At 48.6% G+C, this 19,159-nt stretch overlaps 1 protein-coding gene across 1 annotated transcript in view; it reads left to right on the forward strand.

Annotated features, from left to right (window-relative positions):
• Window positions 1-18,879, forward strand: part of ADD2 (adducin 2) — a 48,557-nt gene extending 29,678 nt beyond the window's left edge. The window contains exons 11-16 of the mRNA XM_024756396.1: window positions 4,798-5,055; window positions 5,979-6,098; window positions 6,926-7,015; window positions 8,964-9,111; window positions 10,681-10,806; window positions 17,225-18,879. Coding sequence (XP_024612164.1) covers window positions 4,798-5,055; window positions 5,979-6,098; window positions 6,926-7,015; window positions 8,964-9,111; window positions 10,681-10,806; window positions 17,225-17,532 — 1,050 coding nt within the window. The 3' untranslated portion in view covers window positions 17,533-18,879. The remainder of the gene's footprint in view (window positions 1-4,797; window positions 5,056-5,978; window positions 6,099-6,925; window positions 7,016-8,963; window positions 9,112-10,680; window positions 10,807-17,224) is intronic.
• Window positions 18,880-19,159: the final 280 nt, after the last annotated feature.

The following is a 19,159-nucleotide window of genomic DNA, read 5'->3' on the forward strand; positions in this document are numbered from 1 at the left end:
AGCATTCGGTGGGCGTGAGAACTGCCAACATCACAGTTAATTTGTTAAAGCCCCTTGATCGGCCACTTGACTTAGAGTTTGTGGTCATTCTCATAGTAGTTGAGTTTTCTCAAGTGGTGGCCTTTGCCACCCCTTTTCCAAGGGCTGTGGTTGTTATCATACCTGCACGGTGCTCTTTAGAGAAGGGGTAGGAAGCCCTTGGTTGGTATGAGAGGTGGTAATCCAGCAAAAATCAGCACCACAGAGCCTCTCTCATTTTGTAGCTTTGTTCACTCCTCTTTTGCAGTTAGTTCTGCCTTTCTTTCTAGTCTCATGACTTTAACGCGGAAAACACATAATGCCATTAATTTCCCTGTTCCTGGTGAGCAGCATTAAAATAATATCCTATTGTAACGCATGAATCAATCAATCAGGTAGGGCGTTAACTGGTATATGTCCAGGAGTGGGCTTTAAAGGATCCAAAGAATTATAAGACATCCTTCCTTCTGGAGCTAACAATTTAATTGATGATATATGACGTAACTATGAGACAATTCAAGAATAAGAAGAAAGCATATACAGTGGGGAGCTAATTGCAGGAAGAGACTCTGACTTCTTAGATTGCTCGAAAAAGCGAAGATGAAACCTACCTCTGTGACATTTCTGTATCATTTACCTCCCCTCCCCCTCACCGCTACTACTTTGGACCCTCTCTTTGTTGTGTCTGGGTCATTGCAATAATCAATCCTTTCCTTCTGCCCCCAGTTCCTCCAAATCACTTCCACTTTATTACCAGGCTGAGCATGAGGGTCACTTTATAATGGTGAAAGGTACACTCCACAATGAAAATACAACTCCTGTTAACATTTGTGTAACTGTGGCTGAATAAAGCACCAGGACCAAGTGGTTTCATGCAGAAATTCTTTCAGACCTTTAAGAGACAGGCTATTCTTATGCTATTTAAGCTGTTACAGATAAGAGTGAAAGAAGGAAACCAAACCATAACAATTATAACACATTCAGACCAATCTCACTTTGAGTTGATGAAAAAGGCTGCATGAAAACTAGCAAATAGTATCCAGCATAACATTAGAATAATAATACACAATAACCAAGTGAGGGCTCATTCCTAGTATTGAAGGATGGTTTAATATTATAAATCTTTTAAATATATTTCATGATATCAATGAGTCAAAAATATAAACCTTCTGATCACTTTGAGATCAAAAGTTATTTGATAAAAATTTAATATTGATTTATAAAAATAATAGCTGTTAAGTAGGATAGGAAGCCATTTATTTAACATGATTAAAATGATTTTTTTCTCAAAACACACACCAGTATCATGGTGAAACACTAGAAGAATTTCCATTAAATTTTGAAACAAAACAATGAAAATATAATGAGAAAATAATCCTATTTGCAAATGCAGCAAAATCAAACTTTAAGCAGAACCCCTTTAAAGACAACTGTAAAATTTTACCGATAGACCTCAGAGAAAACCTGAAATCAGTGAAGAGCTATAATTTATTCTTGGTTAAAAGCTTCAGTAGGGTAACTTTTCCAAATTAATCAATAAACTCAATGTAATTTCCTCAAAAGTGGGGGAATGTATAAGGACTGAGCAAAATGTTCTTTCAGGTGAAACTCAGAATGGCTCGGAAAATCCTATAAAAAGAAGAGTGGGGTTTCCCTGGTGGCGCAGTGGTTGAGAGTCCGCCTGCCGACGCAGGGGACACGGGTTCGTATACCACCACATGGTACAGTGTGATAAGGCTTGAGTCACTAAAGGGTGGAACACTAGTCCAGAATGCACAGGCCAATCAATGCTACAGCTTAGAGAATCCAGAAATAGATCCCAAAGGCATGAAAATTTAACACAGGATAAACAGCCATCTTATAAATCTGGGGGAAAAAGATAGACTGTTAGCCATCTGGGAAATAAAACTAAGGTGGATTACTACCTTGTCCTTTCAACAAGATAAATCCCTGATTTGTCAAAAATTTAAACATGGAAAGGAAATTGATATAGGTATTTAAAAACATAGATTAATAGTTTTAATGCTCTTGTGTTGGGAAAGACCTTGTCAAGCATGGCAGGAAAGTCTGAAATCGTGATGCCAAATATTAACAGATATGATTACATTAAAATTCAAAATTTGTATTTTTATAAACCACCCCACCCACCATATAAACAAAGCTAAAAGAGCGGCTGGGCCCGTGAGCCATGGCCGCTGAGCCTGCGCGTCCAGAGCCTGTGCTCTGCAATGGGAGAGACCACAACAGTGAGAGGCCCGCGTACCGCAAAAAAACAAAAACAAAAACAAACAGATTCATATCTTTACTGTAAAAGGAGGTATTACAAATCAATATGAAAAAGATGACCATCACAATAGAAAAATGAACTGAGAACCCAGTTTACAAAGGAAGATATTCAAGAAGCCATTAAGTGTAATTAAAAATATCCAGTCTTACTAGTAATCCAAAAAGAACAAAACAAAAGAAGAGGATATTACTTTTAACCCATCTGATTGCCAAGGATTTTTTTTTTAATTTTTAAAAAATCCTTTAAATTTCAGTTGAAATTCAGAATGGCTCAGAAAATCCTATAAAAAGAAGAGTGGGGCAATATTCAGTGCGGGGGAAAGGAGACGAGAACTGGGAACTCCAGCACAATTGGCAGAAGTGTAAATTGGCTCAGTGTTTTGGGAAGACGGACATGATAAATATATTAAAACTTATACTGTGCTCCCTTTGACTCAGTCATTTTCATTACTAGGCACTTATGTTAATTGCCTAAAGAAAAATGTGTAAAGATACTCATTTCAGGGTTGTTTATAATATTTTGAAAATAACAGTGTCCACTGGTATTGGTTAGATAAATTATGATATGTCCGTTCACTGGCATATTATGTAGTTGTTTAAAGGTTGCTGTGTATTTGTAGGTTCAATAACATGAAAAAAACTCCAAGACACATTGATGAGCTAAAAGCATCTTATAAAGCTGATTATGTAGCATTATTATTTACAATAGCCAAGGTATGGAAGCAACCTAAGTGTCCACTGATGGAAGAATGGATAAAGAAAATGTGGTACTTATATATGATAGGATATTATTCAGCCATAAAAAAGATGGAAGTCTTACCATTTGCAACAATATGGATGGACCTTGAGGGGATTATGCTAAGTGAAATAAGTCAGACAGAGAAAGACAAATACCATATGATCTCATTTATATGTGGAATTGAAAAAACACCCTCAAAAACCAAAAATCAAAAAATTCATACTCATAGATACAGAGAACAGATTGGTAGCTGCCAGGTGGGAGGCAGAGAGAAATGGGTACAGGGGTCAAAAGGTGCAAACTTCCATGTATAAAATAAGTAATCCTGGGGATGTAATGTACAGCATGGTGACAATAGTTATTAATACTGTATTATATATTTGAAAGTTGCTGAAAGAGTAGATCTTAAAAGTTCTCATCACAAGAAAAAGAATGGTAACTATGAGAGGTACTGAATATTAATTAGACTCGTGGTAATCATTTCACAATACACACAATGTTTTTTTCATTGTGGTATAGTTGATTTACAATGTGTTAATTTCAGGTATACAGCAAAGTGATTCAGTTACACATATAATACGTACAGATATTGAATCACTATGTTGTACAACTGAAACTAATGTAAAGTTACATGTCAATTATATCTCAATTTTTTAAAAAGCTGCTTATGTGGTACAGTCCATTTATATACTGTTTTATATATATTATATGATGCATTAATTATATAGTCTGTATATTTACATACATGCATTTGTATATGTGTGCTTAGAGAGATGACTGAAATGACTTTTAGTGGTTGTCTCTGGGGATGAGATTTTGCATAAAACCCACTTTTTCCTTATGTTTTTTATATTGCTTAATTTTTCTACACGGCTCTGTACTTTTCTTGTAATCCACTTTCTTTTTTTTTTTTGCGGTACGCGGGCCTCTCACTGTCGTGGCCTCTCCCATTGCGGAGCACAGGCTCCGGACGCGCAGGCTCAGCGGCCATGGCTCACGGGCCCAGCCGTTCCGCAGCATGTGGGACCTTCCCGGACCGGGGCACAAACCCGTGTCCCCTGCATCGGCAGGCGGACTCTCAACCACTGCGTCACCAGGGAAGCCCCAGTCCACTTTCTTTTTAATGCCACTTTAATTTTAAAAAGGATGACAGGTAGAGCCGAGAATTGCTCCAGCAGCTGTTAAGATTCCCGAGTGTTCATTCTGAGTAACAGTCCACCTTTGGGGGACATGGTCTTGCTTAGGAGACAGGGATGTTCTTGAGTCAGAGTTAGGGCTCCCAAGAGAAAAATAGTTAAGAAGCCTCAGAGTCGAGGAAGGGAGGGCTACTGTTAGAATCAGCTGTGAAACTTTTTAAAATCCTGTAGCCCAGATTGCACCCCTGTCCAGTGAAATGGGGAACTCTGAGTTGAGCCCGGGCATACACACTTTTAAAGCTTCCGCATGATTCTGTTTTGTTGAGAACTACTGGACCAGACCAAAAGCTGGAGCTCTGTCTGGTCCACAGGATTCTGGGAACTTTCTCATCCTGATCAGAGGGCTTGTTGGGGTGGAGGAGGGGAGGGGTTGGGGGACCAAGACAGGGAACAATTCTGAAATACACCAGAGGTGCGGCAAGGCCTGGGTTGTATTACAGAGACTTTGGGTTAAACTGAGGCCTTTAGATGGAAGGGGGTAAAGCGTGTGAGCGGACGAGCAGGCATGTACCTGACCATATTCCCCACCACATGTGGTTCTATTTTTGTCCTTTTTAGGGTTACAGAACAGGCTACACCTACCGCTACCCCTTTGTTCAAGAGAAAACCAAACACAAAAGTGAGGTGGAGATTCCAGCCACGGTCACAGCCTTCGTGTTTGAGGAGGACGGCACCCCGGTGCCCGCCCTGAGGCAACACGCCCAGAAGCAGCAGAAGGAGAAGACCCGCTGGCTCAACACGCCCAACACCTACCTGCGGGTCAACGTGGCCGACGAGGTCCAGAGGAGCATGGGTAGCCCCCGGCCGAAGACCACGGTAAGGAGGGCAGAGGGGCTCCGCTGGGGAGATTGGGGTGGAAGGAGAGTGCCCAGCTACCTGTGTGGGCTAAGCAGCTTTAAAAGGGAAACAGCAAACCTCCCCTGGGCCTGCACTAGTCCTGTCTCCCCCTAAGTCTTCCTATTGGGCATCTGGGAGCAGCTTCTCATGCCTACAGAGCAGATCACCTGTTTCTTGCACCCCTATGCTGAGTTTTTGGTCCAGAGGGTGGCTGGACCAGGTCACTCCCAGCAGCATGAAAGCTTTTTGCTCCCATATCTGGAAGGGGCTTCTGGGAAATTCAAGGGAGGGGTACCCAACATTTGAACTGACCATCTGATGCAAAACCAGAAGGTGCATGGGGTACTTGCTTCTATTACATTGTCCACTCCCTTTATAACCCTCTTCTGTAGAGAGGTGCTTGCTTTAGACATTAGATGTGTGAGACCTGCCCACAGATTGAGTTTTTACAAATTGTATGCTCTTTTCCTCTCTCTCCCTCATCACACACCCTGGCTCTTAATTTGATTTTCACTAACAAAGTAGCTGGCAGCCAAATAGAATAGCTCTTAGTTTAAAAAACAAAAAAACAAAAAAGCCCTGCAAATTAACATCCATGAGTCATCTAATACTACAACACCAGTGGCTGCCTGTCTGTCAAAGCTGGCACCACGGCTCTGTCCCTCCTCTTAAGTGTTCTTTATGGCCATTGATCTGGGGCCTTTCTTCGGTTGCTGGGTCATTTGCTGCCCATCCCTGCTCTGGGAGACACACATCAAAGAGGCCCAAGACGAGGGAGAGTGTTTGTCTAGGCTTGCTGACTTGCACGTAGGCTGGTCGGCCCAGATCTCATGGGGTGGACCACTAGGGTGGACGGTGAGCCATATGCCTTGCCTTACCCACCGGGCCTTGTGTGTGTTCAGTGGATGAAGGCTGACGAGGTGGAGAAATCCAGCAGTGGCATGCCCATACGGATCGAAAACCCAAACCAATTTGTGCCTCTGTATACTGACCCCCAAGAAGTGCTGGACATGCGCAACAAGGTAAGGGGATAGCTAATTACCTCCCATCTTTTCTCCCTCAAGGGCGTGGGGGGGAATCCCCAGGATGCGCCTGACTTACCAACATCCCAGATGCCTCTTGTGGAAAAGAAACTACCATTTATTGGCCATATTCCAGGCACAGTGCTAAGCGCTGTGCTTTTGTAGTCCTGTGTAACCCTCAAATAGAGAGGTGCTAGCTTTAGACATTAGATGTGTCTAAGAGACCAACCCACAAAACGAATTTTTACAAATTTTATGCTATTTCCCTTTGGCTCATTTTCAAGATTGCAAAATCCTTTGTGTTTATTTCTCTACCTTTGCTTTACAGTTCACTCACTTATATTTCTAATGTTACTTTAAAAACTTAACTTGTAACAGACCGCCTTCAATAGGTCGGGTGTGTTCCCAGAACAGTGTTTAGTGTGTGGTCCTCTGAAGGGCAGATTCCTGGGTCACTCCCACCCCTCCTCCCATGGGACTGAGATTCAATATGCACGGGGTGGCCCCCCAGGAATCTGTAGTTTAAACCAATTCCTCAGGGACTTCATAGGAATATTAAAAATTGAGAAGCTCCCTCAAGGATCTACTATGCCTCATTTCCCTCTTCATCTCAATGACCTGCTCATCGTTAATGAGAATCTGGTGTTCTACATAAACTTCTCATTCATTCTGGAGCAGACGTGGAGACAGACTGTCTCAGAGTGGATGTGATGCGTTACATCTGCACCCCTGGGCGACCTTTCTAGTGTGCCCTGGGGATGCTCCCTGCCAACTCCACACCCTGTTGCTGGACAGCTACCTCACCCTCCCCATCCCTTTCTACACAGATTCGAGAACAAAACCGACAGGATGTGAAGTCGGCGGGGCCTCAGTCTCAGCTGCTGGCGAGTGTCATCGCTGAGAAGAGCCGAAGCCCGGTACAGCAGACGCTGCCCTTGTCTGGAGGGGAAACGTGTTTGCCTTCTGGGTCTGCAGTGCCTGGGGCCGGGCAGCAGGACCCCTGAGTCCTTATAGGCCCACCTTCCCCTGTGATCTTGGGCACTGGTGCTCTTGCTGCAAAATGGATGCTGTGAGGACTGGGGACAGTATCTCATCGCCTCCCGTGGGCGCCAGGCAGGGGAGGAGTAGCCCAGCCAGCCCACGGGAGTGATGCGGCTTCTATGCCTCCCCCTGGAACTCCCCTCTGCCCTCTGTCAGTGTCCCGCAGAGTGACCTCTCAGGAGCGCGGCTGGCCTCTCCCAGCGGCTCTAGGCCTGGCTGCCCTGAGCGGCTCTGGCCTCTGTGCGTGGAAACAGCACCATCAGGCCGTAGCTCTGGGAAGACGCTCACAGGCTCTCAGAGGGCAGACATGTATATAAGGACCGGTACTCCTACAGGATGGGAAGGGGCAGTGAGTTGCCCACACAAACACACGTAGAGTTAGAAAATATAAAGCTGTTCCCCTGCTTGAGATAGAACAGTTTTTGTTTAGTGCTTAGCAAAAGGGGTGAACGTCAGACTTCCGGCTTGTGTTGGAAATCATTGCTGCTCATTGCAAAGTAGCAGTGGCATCTTCCTTAGCAGTAAGGGCAGGGGCGGGGGATACAGGGACCATTCCTCTCTGTAGAGCAAACTGAGGTGATGTCATGATTGCAGATCAGGCTGCAACCCACCAGGTGGGTGGCCCTTGGCAGGGGAAGTGTGAAGGTTATGTCATCACCTCCACCCCACCTCAGCTGAGCCAAGAGGAGAAACATCAAATGTGCTACAGGGTCAAGGATAGAAATACCCCACGATAATGGGGGGAGGTGGCAGTTCAATACTGTGATCAACATTGTTAAAAACTCTGCCATTTGTACCGAGTGCTCTCCTTGGAGTCCCTCTTCTTGGGATCCTGGTCTTGGACTTTTTTGAACCCCATGGTTCCTTAAGATAGGCCCAGTGCTGCCTTCTTTTGGAAGGAGCCCATGGGCCCATCATCAGAAGACTTGATTAGCCAGAGACAGATGGCCTGGAGTGTGTGGTGTGGGCCAGCTGCCCAGGCTCACATCCCCACCCCCCTCACTTTCTTTGACTCCTTGGCTCCAGACCACTGAATTCCCAAAGGCTGAGATGAGGTTGCTGAGTTAGGATAAAGGACTATGGAGTCTGAGCTGTCCCGAGCTAGAGGGATCAAAGGATTCCCGAAGCTTACACAAGGCCCAGCTGGTGAGCTCCCCAGAGCCAAGGGCTCCCCAGAGGGGGTGAAACACAGTGATTTTGCCAATGTCCCTTCAGGGACCTGCAGTACAGGCGGGTTGAATATCCAAGGTTCAGGACCTTGGCCCCCTTGTTATTTATGACTGTGTGCAAAACAGGACTAACAGTTTGGACTGAGAACGCCAAAGCCACTGTGTGTTTTGCATATGACTTACTGCTGGGTGCTGTGGCTTGCGCTGCTGGTGCGGGATGGTGGGGTGCATGGCGGGGAGCGGCTGGCGTGACACTGGTTGAGCCAACGCTTTGCATGCTGGGTTTTGGCTGACTGACTGTGGGCCGCCAGCTGTATTTGCACAGTGACGGCTTGCAAGCGTCCACAGTAGAGATCGCAATAAAGGTGTGTCTTCCTTCTGCTTGGGAGCATTCTTTGATTTTATTTCTGGGACAGAGGGAGGACCCCCTGCGTTCATCCAGGCAGTTACAAAGAAGTCGGGTCTGGGGGGTGAGGTGTAGCCGTGGGACGGAGTGAACAACCCCTACCCCGAGGCCCCGAGCTGTTGCCATGGAGCTGCATGCCACGCTGTCGCTAGCAAGACCACTGGCAGCCCCATGAGTCTGAAAGGAAGCTCGGGCCTGGGCCCTGACTGCGGCGTTCAGAGAGCGACACTCTCTGTGGTTAACTTTCAGTCCACAGAGAGCCAGCTGATGTCCCGGGGCCAGGCGGACACCAAAGACGAGGCCGAGGAGGTAGCGCCCAACCCCTTTAGCCAACTCACGGATCAGGAGCTGGAAGAGTACAAGAAGGAGGTGGAGAGGAAGAAGCTAGAACTCGATGGTAAATAACCCCCGGCAACTGGTGCTTCAGGACCTCCCAGGCGGAGGGGAGAGCTCGGGGCACCCAGAGAGGCAGCAGAGCAAACCATGGCCCTCACTCCCCGCCAGCAGCCCTGGACCCCCTTCCTTGCTGCCTGTCAGGGCCCCCAGGGCTCAATCCAGCCTTGTCTCGCTTTCCTTTTCAATCTTCATTTGCTTCTCTCTGTCTCTTCTCTGTCACGTCCTCACTTTGACCTTCCTGCTCCATCAGCAAATAATATCTTTTTTTTTTTTTTTTTTGCGGTACGTGGGCCTCTCACTGTTGTGGCCTCTCCCGTTGCGGGGCACAGGCTCCGGATGCGCAGGCTCAGCGGCCATGGCTCACGGGCCCAGCCGCTCCGCGGCATGTGGGATCTTCCCAGACCGGGGCACGAACCCGCGTACCCTGCATCGGCAGGTGGACTCTCAACCACTGCGTCACCAGGGAAGCCCAGCAAATAATATTCTTATCAGCATGATTTTGTTAATCACAGCAATGCCCCTCATGGCTCGTGCCTGACAGTTACACGGTGCTGCCGCCATGACCCCACCGACCCTCTCACCTGGGAATAAGGAGTTAATCCGTGAGGAGTGCCTATGAATATGGCCTAGGTCAGTAGACACCAGACAAATGTTAGCTGTAATAATATGTTCATTATAATACTGGTCATAATTACTGATGATCAGATGGGGTATAAACTGCTTAGCCAGGCAATCAGAGCTGAGTCCTTTATGTCAGAATCCAGCAGCTGAGTCCTTTATGTCAGAATCTCAGTCGAGCCCATCTCTCCATGCTGACTCCTAAGTAGTCACACTCTTGATAGCTTGTTCATGCCTTTGTCCCTTCCTGACAGAATTTCTCTTCTTGGCTAACCTGATTCAGTATTATCTACACTTCGGCCTCTGTGGCAGACCCCCTCCAGCCAGGAAGCCCTCTCTGTGCCCCACATGGAGCTGTCCCTTCTCTTTGCTTCAAGTGCACTTGGGGTCTGAGACACAGAATTCAGCTCTTGGTTTTGTCCACCAGGCAAGGCTTTCATTCCCTCAGGGCAGGGCCCCCTTCCACAGCCCCCGTCCCCACCCAGAGTCAGCCATCTTCCTAGGAACAAAGGCACTAGAATAATCCTTGCTGGCTTTCTTGGAGTTAGCTTGCTTGGAGTTCTCGGTGCCAATCGAAAAAGTAGATAGAAAAATATGGTGCTCTTTGTCTCTAGAGATTGTTTGGACCGGACATGTAAATTAGACAAATAATCAATAAGCTACATGCAAACAAATCGTGGGCGGGAGTTCCCCCTGCAGTCTTGCCGTCCACATCAGGGGTAACAAAGTCCATCCAAAGATGTCCTGTGATGGAGGAAACGGACTCCGACTCCTCCCACTTACCTCCCCTAGGATGTAGCAGAATTTTTTTTTTAAAGTTAGAGGAAGCAGCTAACTCCAGCCAGGAGAAATGAGGACCAAGCCGAAGAAAGCAGTTGTTTCAAAGCACTCTCGGTCTGCCCACCTCTCCTCTCCTTGACCTCTATCCTGAGCTGGCTTTCTGTATTTTCAGGAGAGAAAGAACCTGCCCCTGAGGAGCCTGGCTCACCTGTAAAGTCTGCACCTGCTTCTCCAGCTCAGAGCCCAGCCAAGTCAGAGACAAAGAGCCCCGTGGGCTCTCCCTCCAAGTCTGTGGACGGTGAGTGGAGCTGAGCATCTGGGAGAGAGGAGGCGCCTCCACAGGCCTAGAAGGGGGTCTGCATAGAGGGTGGGCAGGTATTCACTGCAGGGCACCTGACTTTCAACAGGTGCTGCCCTCCTACGGGAGACTCTCCCCTCTGCTGTTTCTAGGGAACCTGAGACAGGGGTTACCAACTTTAAGCTTGTTCCGTTCACAAGCTGTGACAATACACCTTACAGGTTAAGCCGGGTCTAAGCAATGCTGAGTAAGTTAATGATTGACCCACAGCCTTCTCATCTCTTACTCAGACCAGGATGGCTGATGGGCCTTTCTAGATGCACCAGCCCAGTGCTCAGACTTTAATGTGCACAGGGATCGCCTAGGGATCTGGTTAAAATGAAGATTAAAATGTTAAAATGAAGACACAGTAGGTCTGGGGTGGGACCTGAGACCCTGCATTTCTGGCAAGCCCCCAGGTGAGGCTGATGGTGTCATTCTCAACCTTGGCTGCACATCGGGATCACCTGGGGAGCTTTACAATCCCTGACGCCTGCCGGGGTCCCACCCCAGGTTTCTGAGTTCAGTGGTCTAGGAGTGGGCATGGGGGAGTGCAGCCTGGAGTTGTAAGATCTCTCCAGGTGAATCTAATGTGTAGCCCAGGTTGAAAACCACTTTATTAGATACTAGTTTAGAGAACTGAATTCTAGGCCCAACTCAACTGTTGATTTTAGAAAATCAGATAATCTCTGTGCCTCAGTTTCCTTGTCTAGGAGATGGGGCTACTAATATTTTCCCCTTTTAAGGTTCTTATATATATAAGGGAAGGTGTAGGTGAAGACATACTTGGAAAGAGTGAAAGCCTGATGTAAATATAAGATCTAATTATGGTTATGATTAATAATATACATAGGATGGATAATAATATGAGAGTCCAAACCTCCTAGATCATGCAAGTGTCTTTAATGAGCTCCTAGAATCGTTCCGGGGCATGAACGCTCCTCCCTTGGGGCACGCCACCCCAACTGTGAGCCCTTACCAGGGAGGGCTGAACCCCAGGCAGACAGTAGCAGCTGGGTGTCCTGATAGAACTTTCCCCCTCCTGGGTAGAATGGCCACACGTATAAATGCAGCTCGAATCCCCAACCCTGAGCTCCCTCCGTAAGTGAACTGCTGCCTTGAGCACAGGCCCAGCATTGGCAGGGGAAACCCATCTGCTTGAGGCCAGAGCCCCAAGTGGACGTCCCATGACTGTGTTCATCGTGGTGTTGTCAACCTGCCTCCACAACGTCTTCCTTTCTCTTCCTGTTGGTGCCTTCATCAAAGGAGTTTCCTCCGATTCTGAATACTTGTCTCTGTAGTAAGTGTAGAGAGGCTGTTTACTAACTCACTCCAATACGTGCAATGGGGGAGGGAGGACGTTTACAAAGGAAATATGTTTCTCCTCAGTTTTTTCTTTTGCTGCTCACAACCCTGCCTTCGGGAGGTTTCGTGACCATAAAAGTCATCACCAATTCCACATGTGCTGTGCATGGTTTAGGCATCCCGCTAGGACAGACACATAGGTCATACCCATGCACTGACACACTCCTGTACTTGCATGGGACATGCCACCCACAGTGAATGGGCCTTGGGCCAGCTGCTGGACGCCCCCTTTGGCAGAGGGCCTGTGGCCCTCGGGAACACATCTGCACCCCCCCTTCCTAGTGCTTGGGCCCCTCTAAGGAGCCCATGACCTCTTCTAGGCAGAGCCTGAATGGCCTTGGGGACCAACTGCCTTATCTGCATGCAGAGAGCACCCGGCCTGACTGCAGTCTGCAGCATCCCTGCACCAACTGCAGGAAGGCGAGCCCACTGGAGAGGAGGCTGGTGGCAGGAGTGGGACAAGGGGTGGCAATTCCATTTCGGCTCTTGGGAGCCCCTTGGAGTGACCTCTGCTACTCAGTGGGACAGAGGTGGGGAGGAGAGGGGTGTGAGGGGTGGGATCACTGCTTTCCCACTGCCTGACGTCGTTCCCACTGAAGCAGGATTCCTGCTTCTCTCTGGCCCAAATCTATGCTCCATGGAGAGGCACATTCTAGTTGAGTTGTTAGAAAAGAATCTTACTGTAACACAGGCAGAGCTGGGGAGCGTGGACCTCCTTGGTGCCTTCCCCGCATGAAGAGGCACCAGTTGGAGCTGTCTGGGGTGACGGTGTGAAGTGGGGCTGGGTGGCCTTGGCCAGCTCCTCAGAACAACAGGGCTGACCCCCCGAGTAGCATCTGCACTTTGACATGTAGCTCACCCATCAGATCCACAATGACTTTTACACCATTGGTCCCCATGCTCTCAAATCCTCTTGTGCTAATTCACCTCAATGTCACTCCTCATCTGTCTCCCTGACTCCTATCTCCTCAGCCTCTCTGAAGGAGTCCTTCCAGTCCTGTTCCTTCACATCTGGCCATCTCTGTCATCACCTTCTCTGTTGACTGGCTCCTGACTGTCCCTGCCCCTGCTGAGTCAATCCCCCCATGGGCCCCTCAGGAGCATTGGCTATGCCTTCAAAGAAATAGTCAGCTGTGTCACTTACTAATTTAGCCATCTCAAATAAGTTGCATAAAAACACTGCAGGATGGGGGACTAACATGAATCCTTGCCTTTCCTAACTTACAGCATTGTTATCAGGATAAAATGAGCTCATAAATATAAAAGGACCTTGTAATGCGCTTTCATAAATGAGTTCTCCTTATGTACTGTGTTCTCAGGATTGTGAGAGATACTACACTGCTTGCTGTTTTAAGCCACTAATTTCTGGTGTGGTTTGTTATACAGCAGTAGATAACTATTAAGTCATGGTGCCTAATGAGAACTGGTTTATGGAAATTAGTTCTTCTGTGGGTTGACAAGGCTCAGCGGGTGGTTCTTCTGCTCCACTGATGTCAGCTGGGGCTGCAGTCATCTGGTTGCCTGACTAAGCTAGAACTTCCAACATGGTGCACTCACATGTCAGGTGCCTTGTCAGGGGCAGCTGGAAGGCTGGGCTCAGCTGGGACAGTGGAATGGCTGGGCCTCTTTCTCTGTCTCTCTGTCCGTCTGTCTGTCTCTCCATATAACTGTAGGTCCTCTCCATGTGGCCTCTCCATCTGTGTTTCCATCAAGGTAGTTGGACTTTACACATGGTGCCTCAAGGCTCCCCAAACTATAGAAGCAGAAGCTGCTGGGTCTTCTTAATCCTTCGGCCTGAGGCTGGCTCAGTGGCACTTCCTCTGCATTCTGTTGGTTTCTCCAAGCCACAGGGCCAGCCCAGATTCAGTGTGGGAAGGGACCACACTCAAGTGTAAAATTCATATATTGGTGGTAGGTTTAGAGAAGGGCAAGATCATTGTCAAATGTCAAGGGAGGCTGGAACCAGACCTTGGGGAGATATATGCTTGGACTGGCAGATAGGAGTAGAGTGGGCTGTCCAGGGAGTGGGCATTTCTGGAAGGGGACATCAGAGGACTGAGAGACAAGTGTTTGGATGCTGAGGGATAGTGAGAAATCCAGTCTGAGAGGTAGGTACCCAAACAAGCTCGGCATCTCCCTACCAAAGCACCTCCCTTCCTCCTCCAGCCTCTTCAAGACTTTCAGCTCTTCCCAAGCCACAATGGTGTGGCTATGGACCTAGGCTGCCAAGTCCAGTCTTGTTCCAAATCCACTCTCCCTATTCCCCTCTGCTTCCTGGCCACCATCCTTGGATAGATCCCCCGATTTCCCAGCCTCTACCCCATTCCACCCACCCTACACCTGTCTCCTACTCCCAGAGCTCAAATTGCCCCATCTAGGAGAGAAAGCCAGTGGTTCGTCTTAGGAGATGCTAGAATGTGAGTTCGCATCTGCCGTAGCTCCTGGAGCCCTTCAAATAGCTGAAGACCCAGGTAGTTCTGACCTTAACTGTCGTGGGCTGTTAACAAAGGAGGGATCTGGACTCTCAGAGCTGGTCCTTGATACTTTCCTTACTGGGGCCCAATAAGTATTTATTTCTAGAGCCTTGACTGCTGCCCCTTTTCTTGGCCAACTGCACCCTCCAGGGGTCTCTGTCCACCCCCCCCCTCAGCTGAGGGAGTGGTGACCTCGATCTGGAACCCGACTCCTCCAAGGCCCATGGCGCCTCCCAGCCCCATGTTCTGTTTGCCGGTGCTCTCCAGACGATTCATGGTGCGGAAGCTCTGTGAGATGCTGGTGACATGCCCGGTGTGGACTTGTTTTCTGGCTGGGGAGAAGAATCGTGCTGTGGTCTCCTAGAGCAAGCCAGCAGGGGCTGTGTTTGCATATGCAGCTGAAGGGGCGGGCGTGGGTGAAGGCCACTGCTGGGACGGGGATGCCTATCACCACAGGGCGGGAAATGGCACCTGGACAGAATGTGGGGTCCTCTGAGCCATAGTTGTGTTCGTGGAGCTAGAAGGCAGGTAACAAAATCATCTGAGATGGTGTGACTTGAGAAACACAACCTCATGGGTCATCCAAGTGAGGGGCCATTGGAGGTACAAGAGCCCAGGAGGCCAAGAGTGGGAACAGGGGAATAGGTACAGGAGACAAAGGCCAGCATGCAGGGCTGCTGTTTGTTTACAAGGTTGGGTCCAGTTCAGCGTAGAAGGCTCAGGCTGGGACAGACAAGAAAGAAGATGAGGTATGGTGTTGGCTTGGTTAGAATAAAACCATTCACACGTTCGTTTGCTTATGCATTCAACCATTCATGGATTCCACAACCATTCTTTGAGTACCTCCTATAAGCTAGTCACGTAGATAATTAAACACAGTCTTGTCTGATTTATTTCAGTTTTGAGGGGAGAGATAGGCATAAAAAAGAAGTGATTGTTTTACAGTCACTGTGATGGAAATTTATCTAGTAGGGGCTGAAAGGAAGGAGTGACAAATTCTACCTGGAAGCAGGGATGGGACCAGGAAAGACTTTAAGGGGAGGGTAACGCTCAAGCTGATTGATTGTGTGGGTGAAGGTTGGGGACACAGAGAAGAGAGAGAAGGGTGGTCCAGACAGAGGGAAACAGACTGCAATGGCAGGGAGGGGTCCAGGGATCAGAGGGTTGATGAGGCCAAAAGCAGATGAAGAGAGGAGAGGGGAGCGGTCGGGGGAAGGCTGTGTCTGGACTGATTTTCTGCGTTCAAGAGAATGGCCAGTGATGACCATGGGAATGCATGGTGGGCGGGAGGGCAGTAAGGGCCATAGGAGTCAAGCGCATTAGAGGACTTGGTAGCTGGATGATGGCAGGATGCGGGCCAGACAGTAGGAAGAATGGGAGCCGGGGCCAAGGTCTTCAGTACTAAGAGGGGACAGTCCTCAGGAGTTATTGGAGAAGACGTTTGCTTACCGAGATAGTTAAAATAGCCCATGTTAACTGTCCCCAAATTTAACCCCCTCTGTCCCATCTTCCATGTAACCAGACATTTCTCCAGTCTTTACCCCATCAAGAACGCTAGCCATTTCCCAAGACATCTATCTTGCCCCACTCTGTCTGTATGGGACACCAGTCTCCCACCTTCCCCAGCTTCCACACTCCCACTTTCTTGTGGTGTGATATCCCTCACACTCACACACATACACACTCAATCACACACACCCCTCTCAGTTTCACGTAGTGCAAAGAACACTAAGCTGGGACGGCAGGAAACTGAGGTCTGCCCGCTTTTACTGCTTTACTCAGTTTTCCTATCTGTAAAATGGGGAGGAGCTAGATTAACTTTACCTTCCTTTCTACTTTTCAAAGTCTACAGTTTCAGAATTTTCCCTCCTCCTTCCCCATACAGGCATTTCAAAGCTTGAGTGGAAGCAGGGTGGGAAGAGAGTGCGAAGGAGGAGAAAGGACAGCAGGAGGCTTTCACTCCTGGCCTTGAATAGGGTGGCAGTCTGTAGGGTCCATGCCACTCAGGGAATCCCACCCTCCCTCTGCCTGCCCCTCTCTGCCTACTGGGAAGATACTCTCCATTTTTGAAAAGTTCCTCAGAGGTGTAGGAAATGAAATGGGTATGAAAACATGTCATTTCCATATTTTTACTAGTGAAACTGAACCAGTTACAGCAATTCTTAGATGCATCCCCTGAGTTGTCCACGGCAGTGCCCTCCCCTTCCTACAGCCTCTCTGTAGTCTGCGTCTGTCCCCTTGTTCTGTCTGTTCCTAGGAAAGCTCCCAACCGGGCCCCTGCTGGGCTGCTGCCATGTCTAGAGATCATTACCTGTTTACATTTTTAGGCAAGAGCCCAGAGTCCCTGGCCTGCCAAGGGCCTGTTCTCTCCTGTTTGGGAGAGAACCCTGCCTACCCCTTTCTCCTTACCGTGTCAGCCCGCCCCTCTCTTTGCTCTAGACTTCCTTTATATAATTGCCTAGAAATGGTTCTATTAGCCCCAGGTTGAAGCTCTCGCCTGAATGAAATCTTATGGGTCACGTCTTTGGATCTTTTTCCAGAAGACGCTAAGAAGACGGAAACAAGCAAAGCCACCACAGAGCCGGAAAAGACGCAGCCAGAAGGAGTGGTGGTCAACGGCAGGGAGGACGAGCAGACAGCAGAGGACATCCTCAGCAAAGGCCTCAGCCAGATGACCACCAGTGCCGACACGGATGTCGACACCTCAAAGGACAAAACAGAGTCAGTCACCAGCGGTCCCATGTCCCCAGAGGGTTCGCCTTCCAAGTCTCCCTCAAAGAAGAAGAAGAAATTCCGCACCCCGTCCTTCCTGAAGAAAAGCAAAAAGAAGGAGAAAGTGGAGTCCTGATTCACAGCCCCGTGGGGCTCCCATCTGCGTCCTCCCTCCCCTCCCTCGCCGTCTCCCATCTCTGTCCCTGGAAGCACGGGGCCAAGGAGGGGTCGAATAGGCCCTGGATCACACTCTGATGGGAAACTTAGAGATTATCCCACCAACCCCTCATTTTACAGTTGCCCCACAGAAATCAGGTGACTTTCCCAAGGTCATACAGCTGGTTCGTGGCGGAGCCTGCGCTGGAAGTCAGGTCTTCTGGCTCCCAGTCCAATGCTCTTTCCACCACACGACACTGCCTAGCTGGGCTGCCCTTGTGAGGATGCTGCCTCTGATCTGAGCCCAGGGCAAGGGGCCAAAGTCAGCCGCAAGCTCTCACAAATCAGACCCAAATCAGACAGGTCGAGGCTCCCCCGAGCAGGGTCCTTGTCCTTGCGTGAACCCAACCTCCTGCTGGTGGAGCTGTCGCTTTGTTTAGAAATCTCTCTTCTCTTTCCCGTAGGGTAACTGCCCTGCTGCTCACAGGAACCACACAAGTGGACCCGCCCCCTCCACCAGAAGTTAATCCTTGTTCCCAAGGGCTGATGGCTTAGCTTGTGCTCCCCCAACCACTAACCCCGAGCTTTCCTCATGGAACCTCTGGAATGACGGCCGGAATTGTTGTAAGAGTGGGCAGACGTGAGGGCAGCCAGCTCAGCCACAGCGTGGAGGATGGTCCGATCGATATAAGAAGCCAGGAACTTGACCCATTTGAACAGTGCATCTCAGGCACTTCAAAACTAAAACCAAATTTAGCTTAGGAAAAACTTCTGTCATAAGCAGGGCCGAAATTTGGGGAAATTTCCATCCTCTGTTGGCTTTGGGTTGTACAAGGAGGATCAGGACAGCGCAGATACGTGATGCCTTTCAAGCATTTGCCTGAGTCTCAGGGCAGCGCGGCTCACCCTGTCCCCCTCCGGTCCGGCATCTGGGATCCCCTGACCTTCCCTTAAACCTAGAAGCCCTGGCTCACAGCCTGGAACTGGCATCCTTGGCCCCTTGACCTTGGCCCCCTGACCGTGGCTCCTCTGGGTTCTGACTCAGTCACTCTAGGTCCAGCAGAGGAGAATGAGGTGAGCCCTTCAGGATTAGTCCTCTCGGACCAGCTCTCAGAGAAAGGCTTGCGTGTCCCTGGCCCCGTCACTGTCTGCCCATCAATCCTGGGGCCTGTAAGAGCCACAGCTATTTTTTTAGATGCCGTCACTATCTTTTCATACTCTTCCCCGGGGCTTTGATTTATAAGCAACATTGACTCCTAAAAAACAGACAATCCATTCTCTTTAAAGCACAGTGTCTTCAAAGAATATTTTCCCTTTCTGTCCTGAATATTGTCAAAGTATTTTTGAAAGCTCTTAATCATAGTTTTCCATTTTTGAGCACTTACTACACACACACACACACACACACACACACACTGTGCAGGCTTCACATACACTATATCCTTTAACCCTCCCTGTGATGTGGGTCAGATTATTCCCATTTTATGGGTAAGAGAACTGAGCCCCCAAAGGATAATTGACTTGTTCCAGTGACTTGGCTAGAAAGATTCAGAGGCTGGATTTGAACCCAGGTCCGTCTGAGTCCAGAGCCTTTGCACTTAAGAGCT

The sequence above is a fragment of the Neophocaena asiaeorientalis genome, unplaced genomic scaffold (genome assembly GCF_003031525.2).
Source record: "Neophocaena asiaeorientalis asiaeorientalis breed wild unplaced genomic scaffold, Neophocaena_asiaeorientalis_V1.1 scaffold303, whole genome shotgun sequence".
In the NCBI taxonomy this organism is placed as follows: domain Eukaryota; kingdom Metazoa; phylum Chordata; class Mammalia; order Artiodactyla; family Phocoenidae; genus Neophocaena; species Neophocaena asiaeorientalis.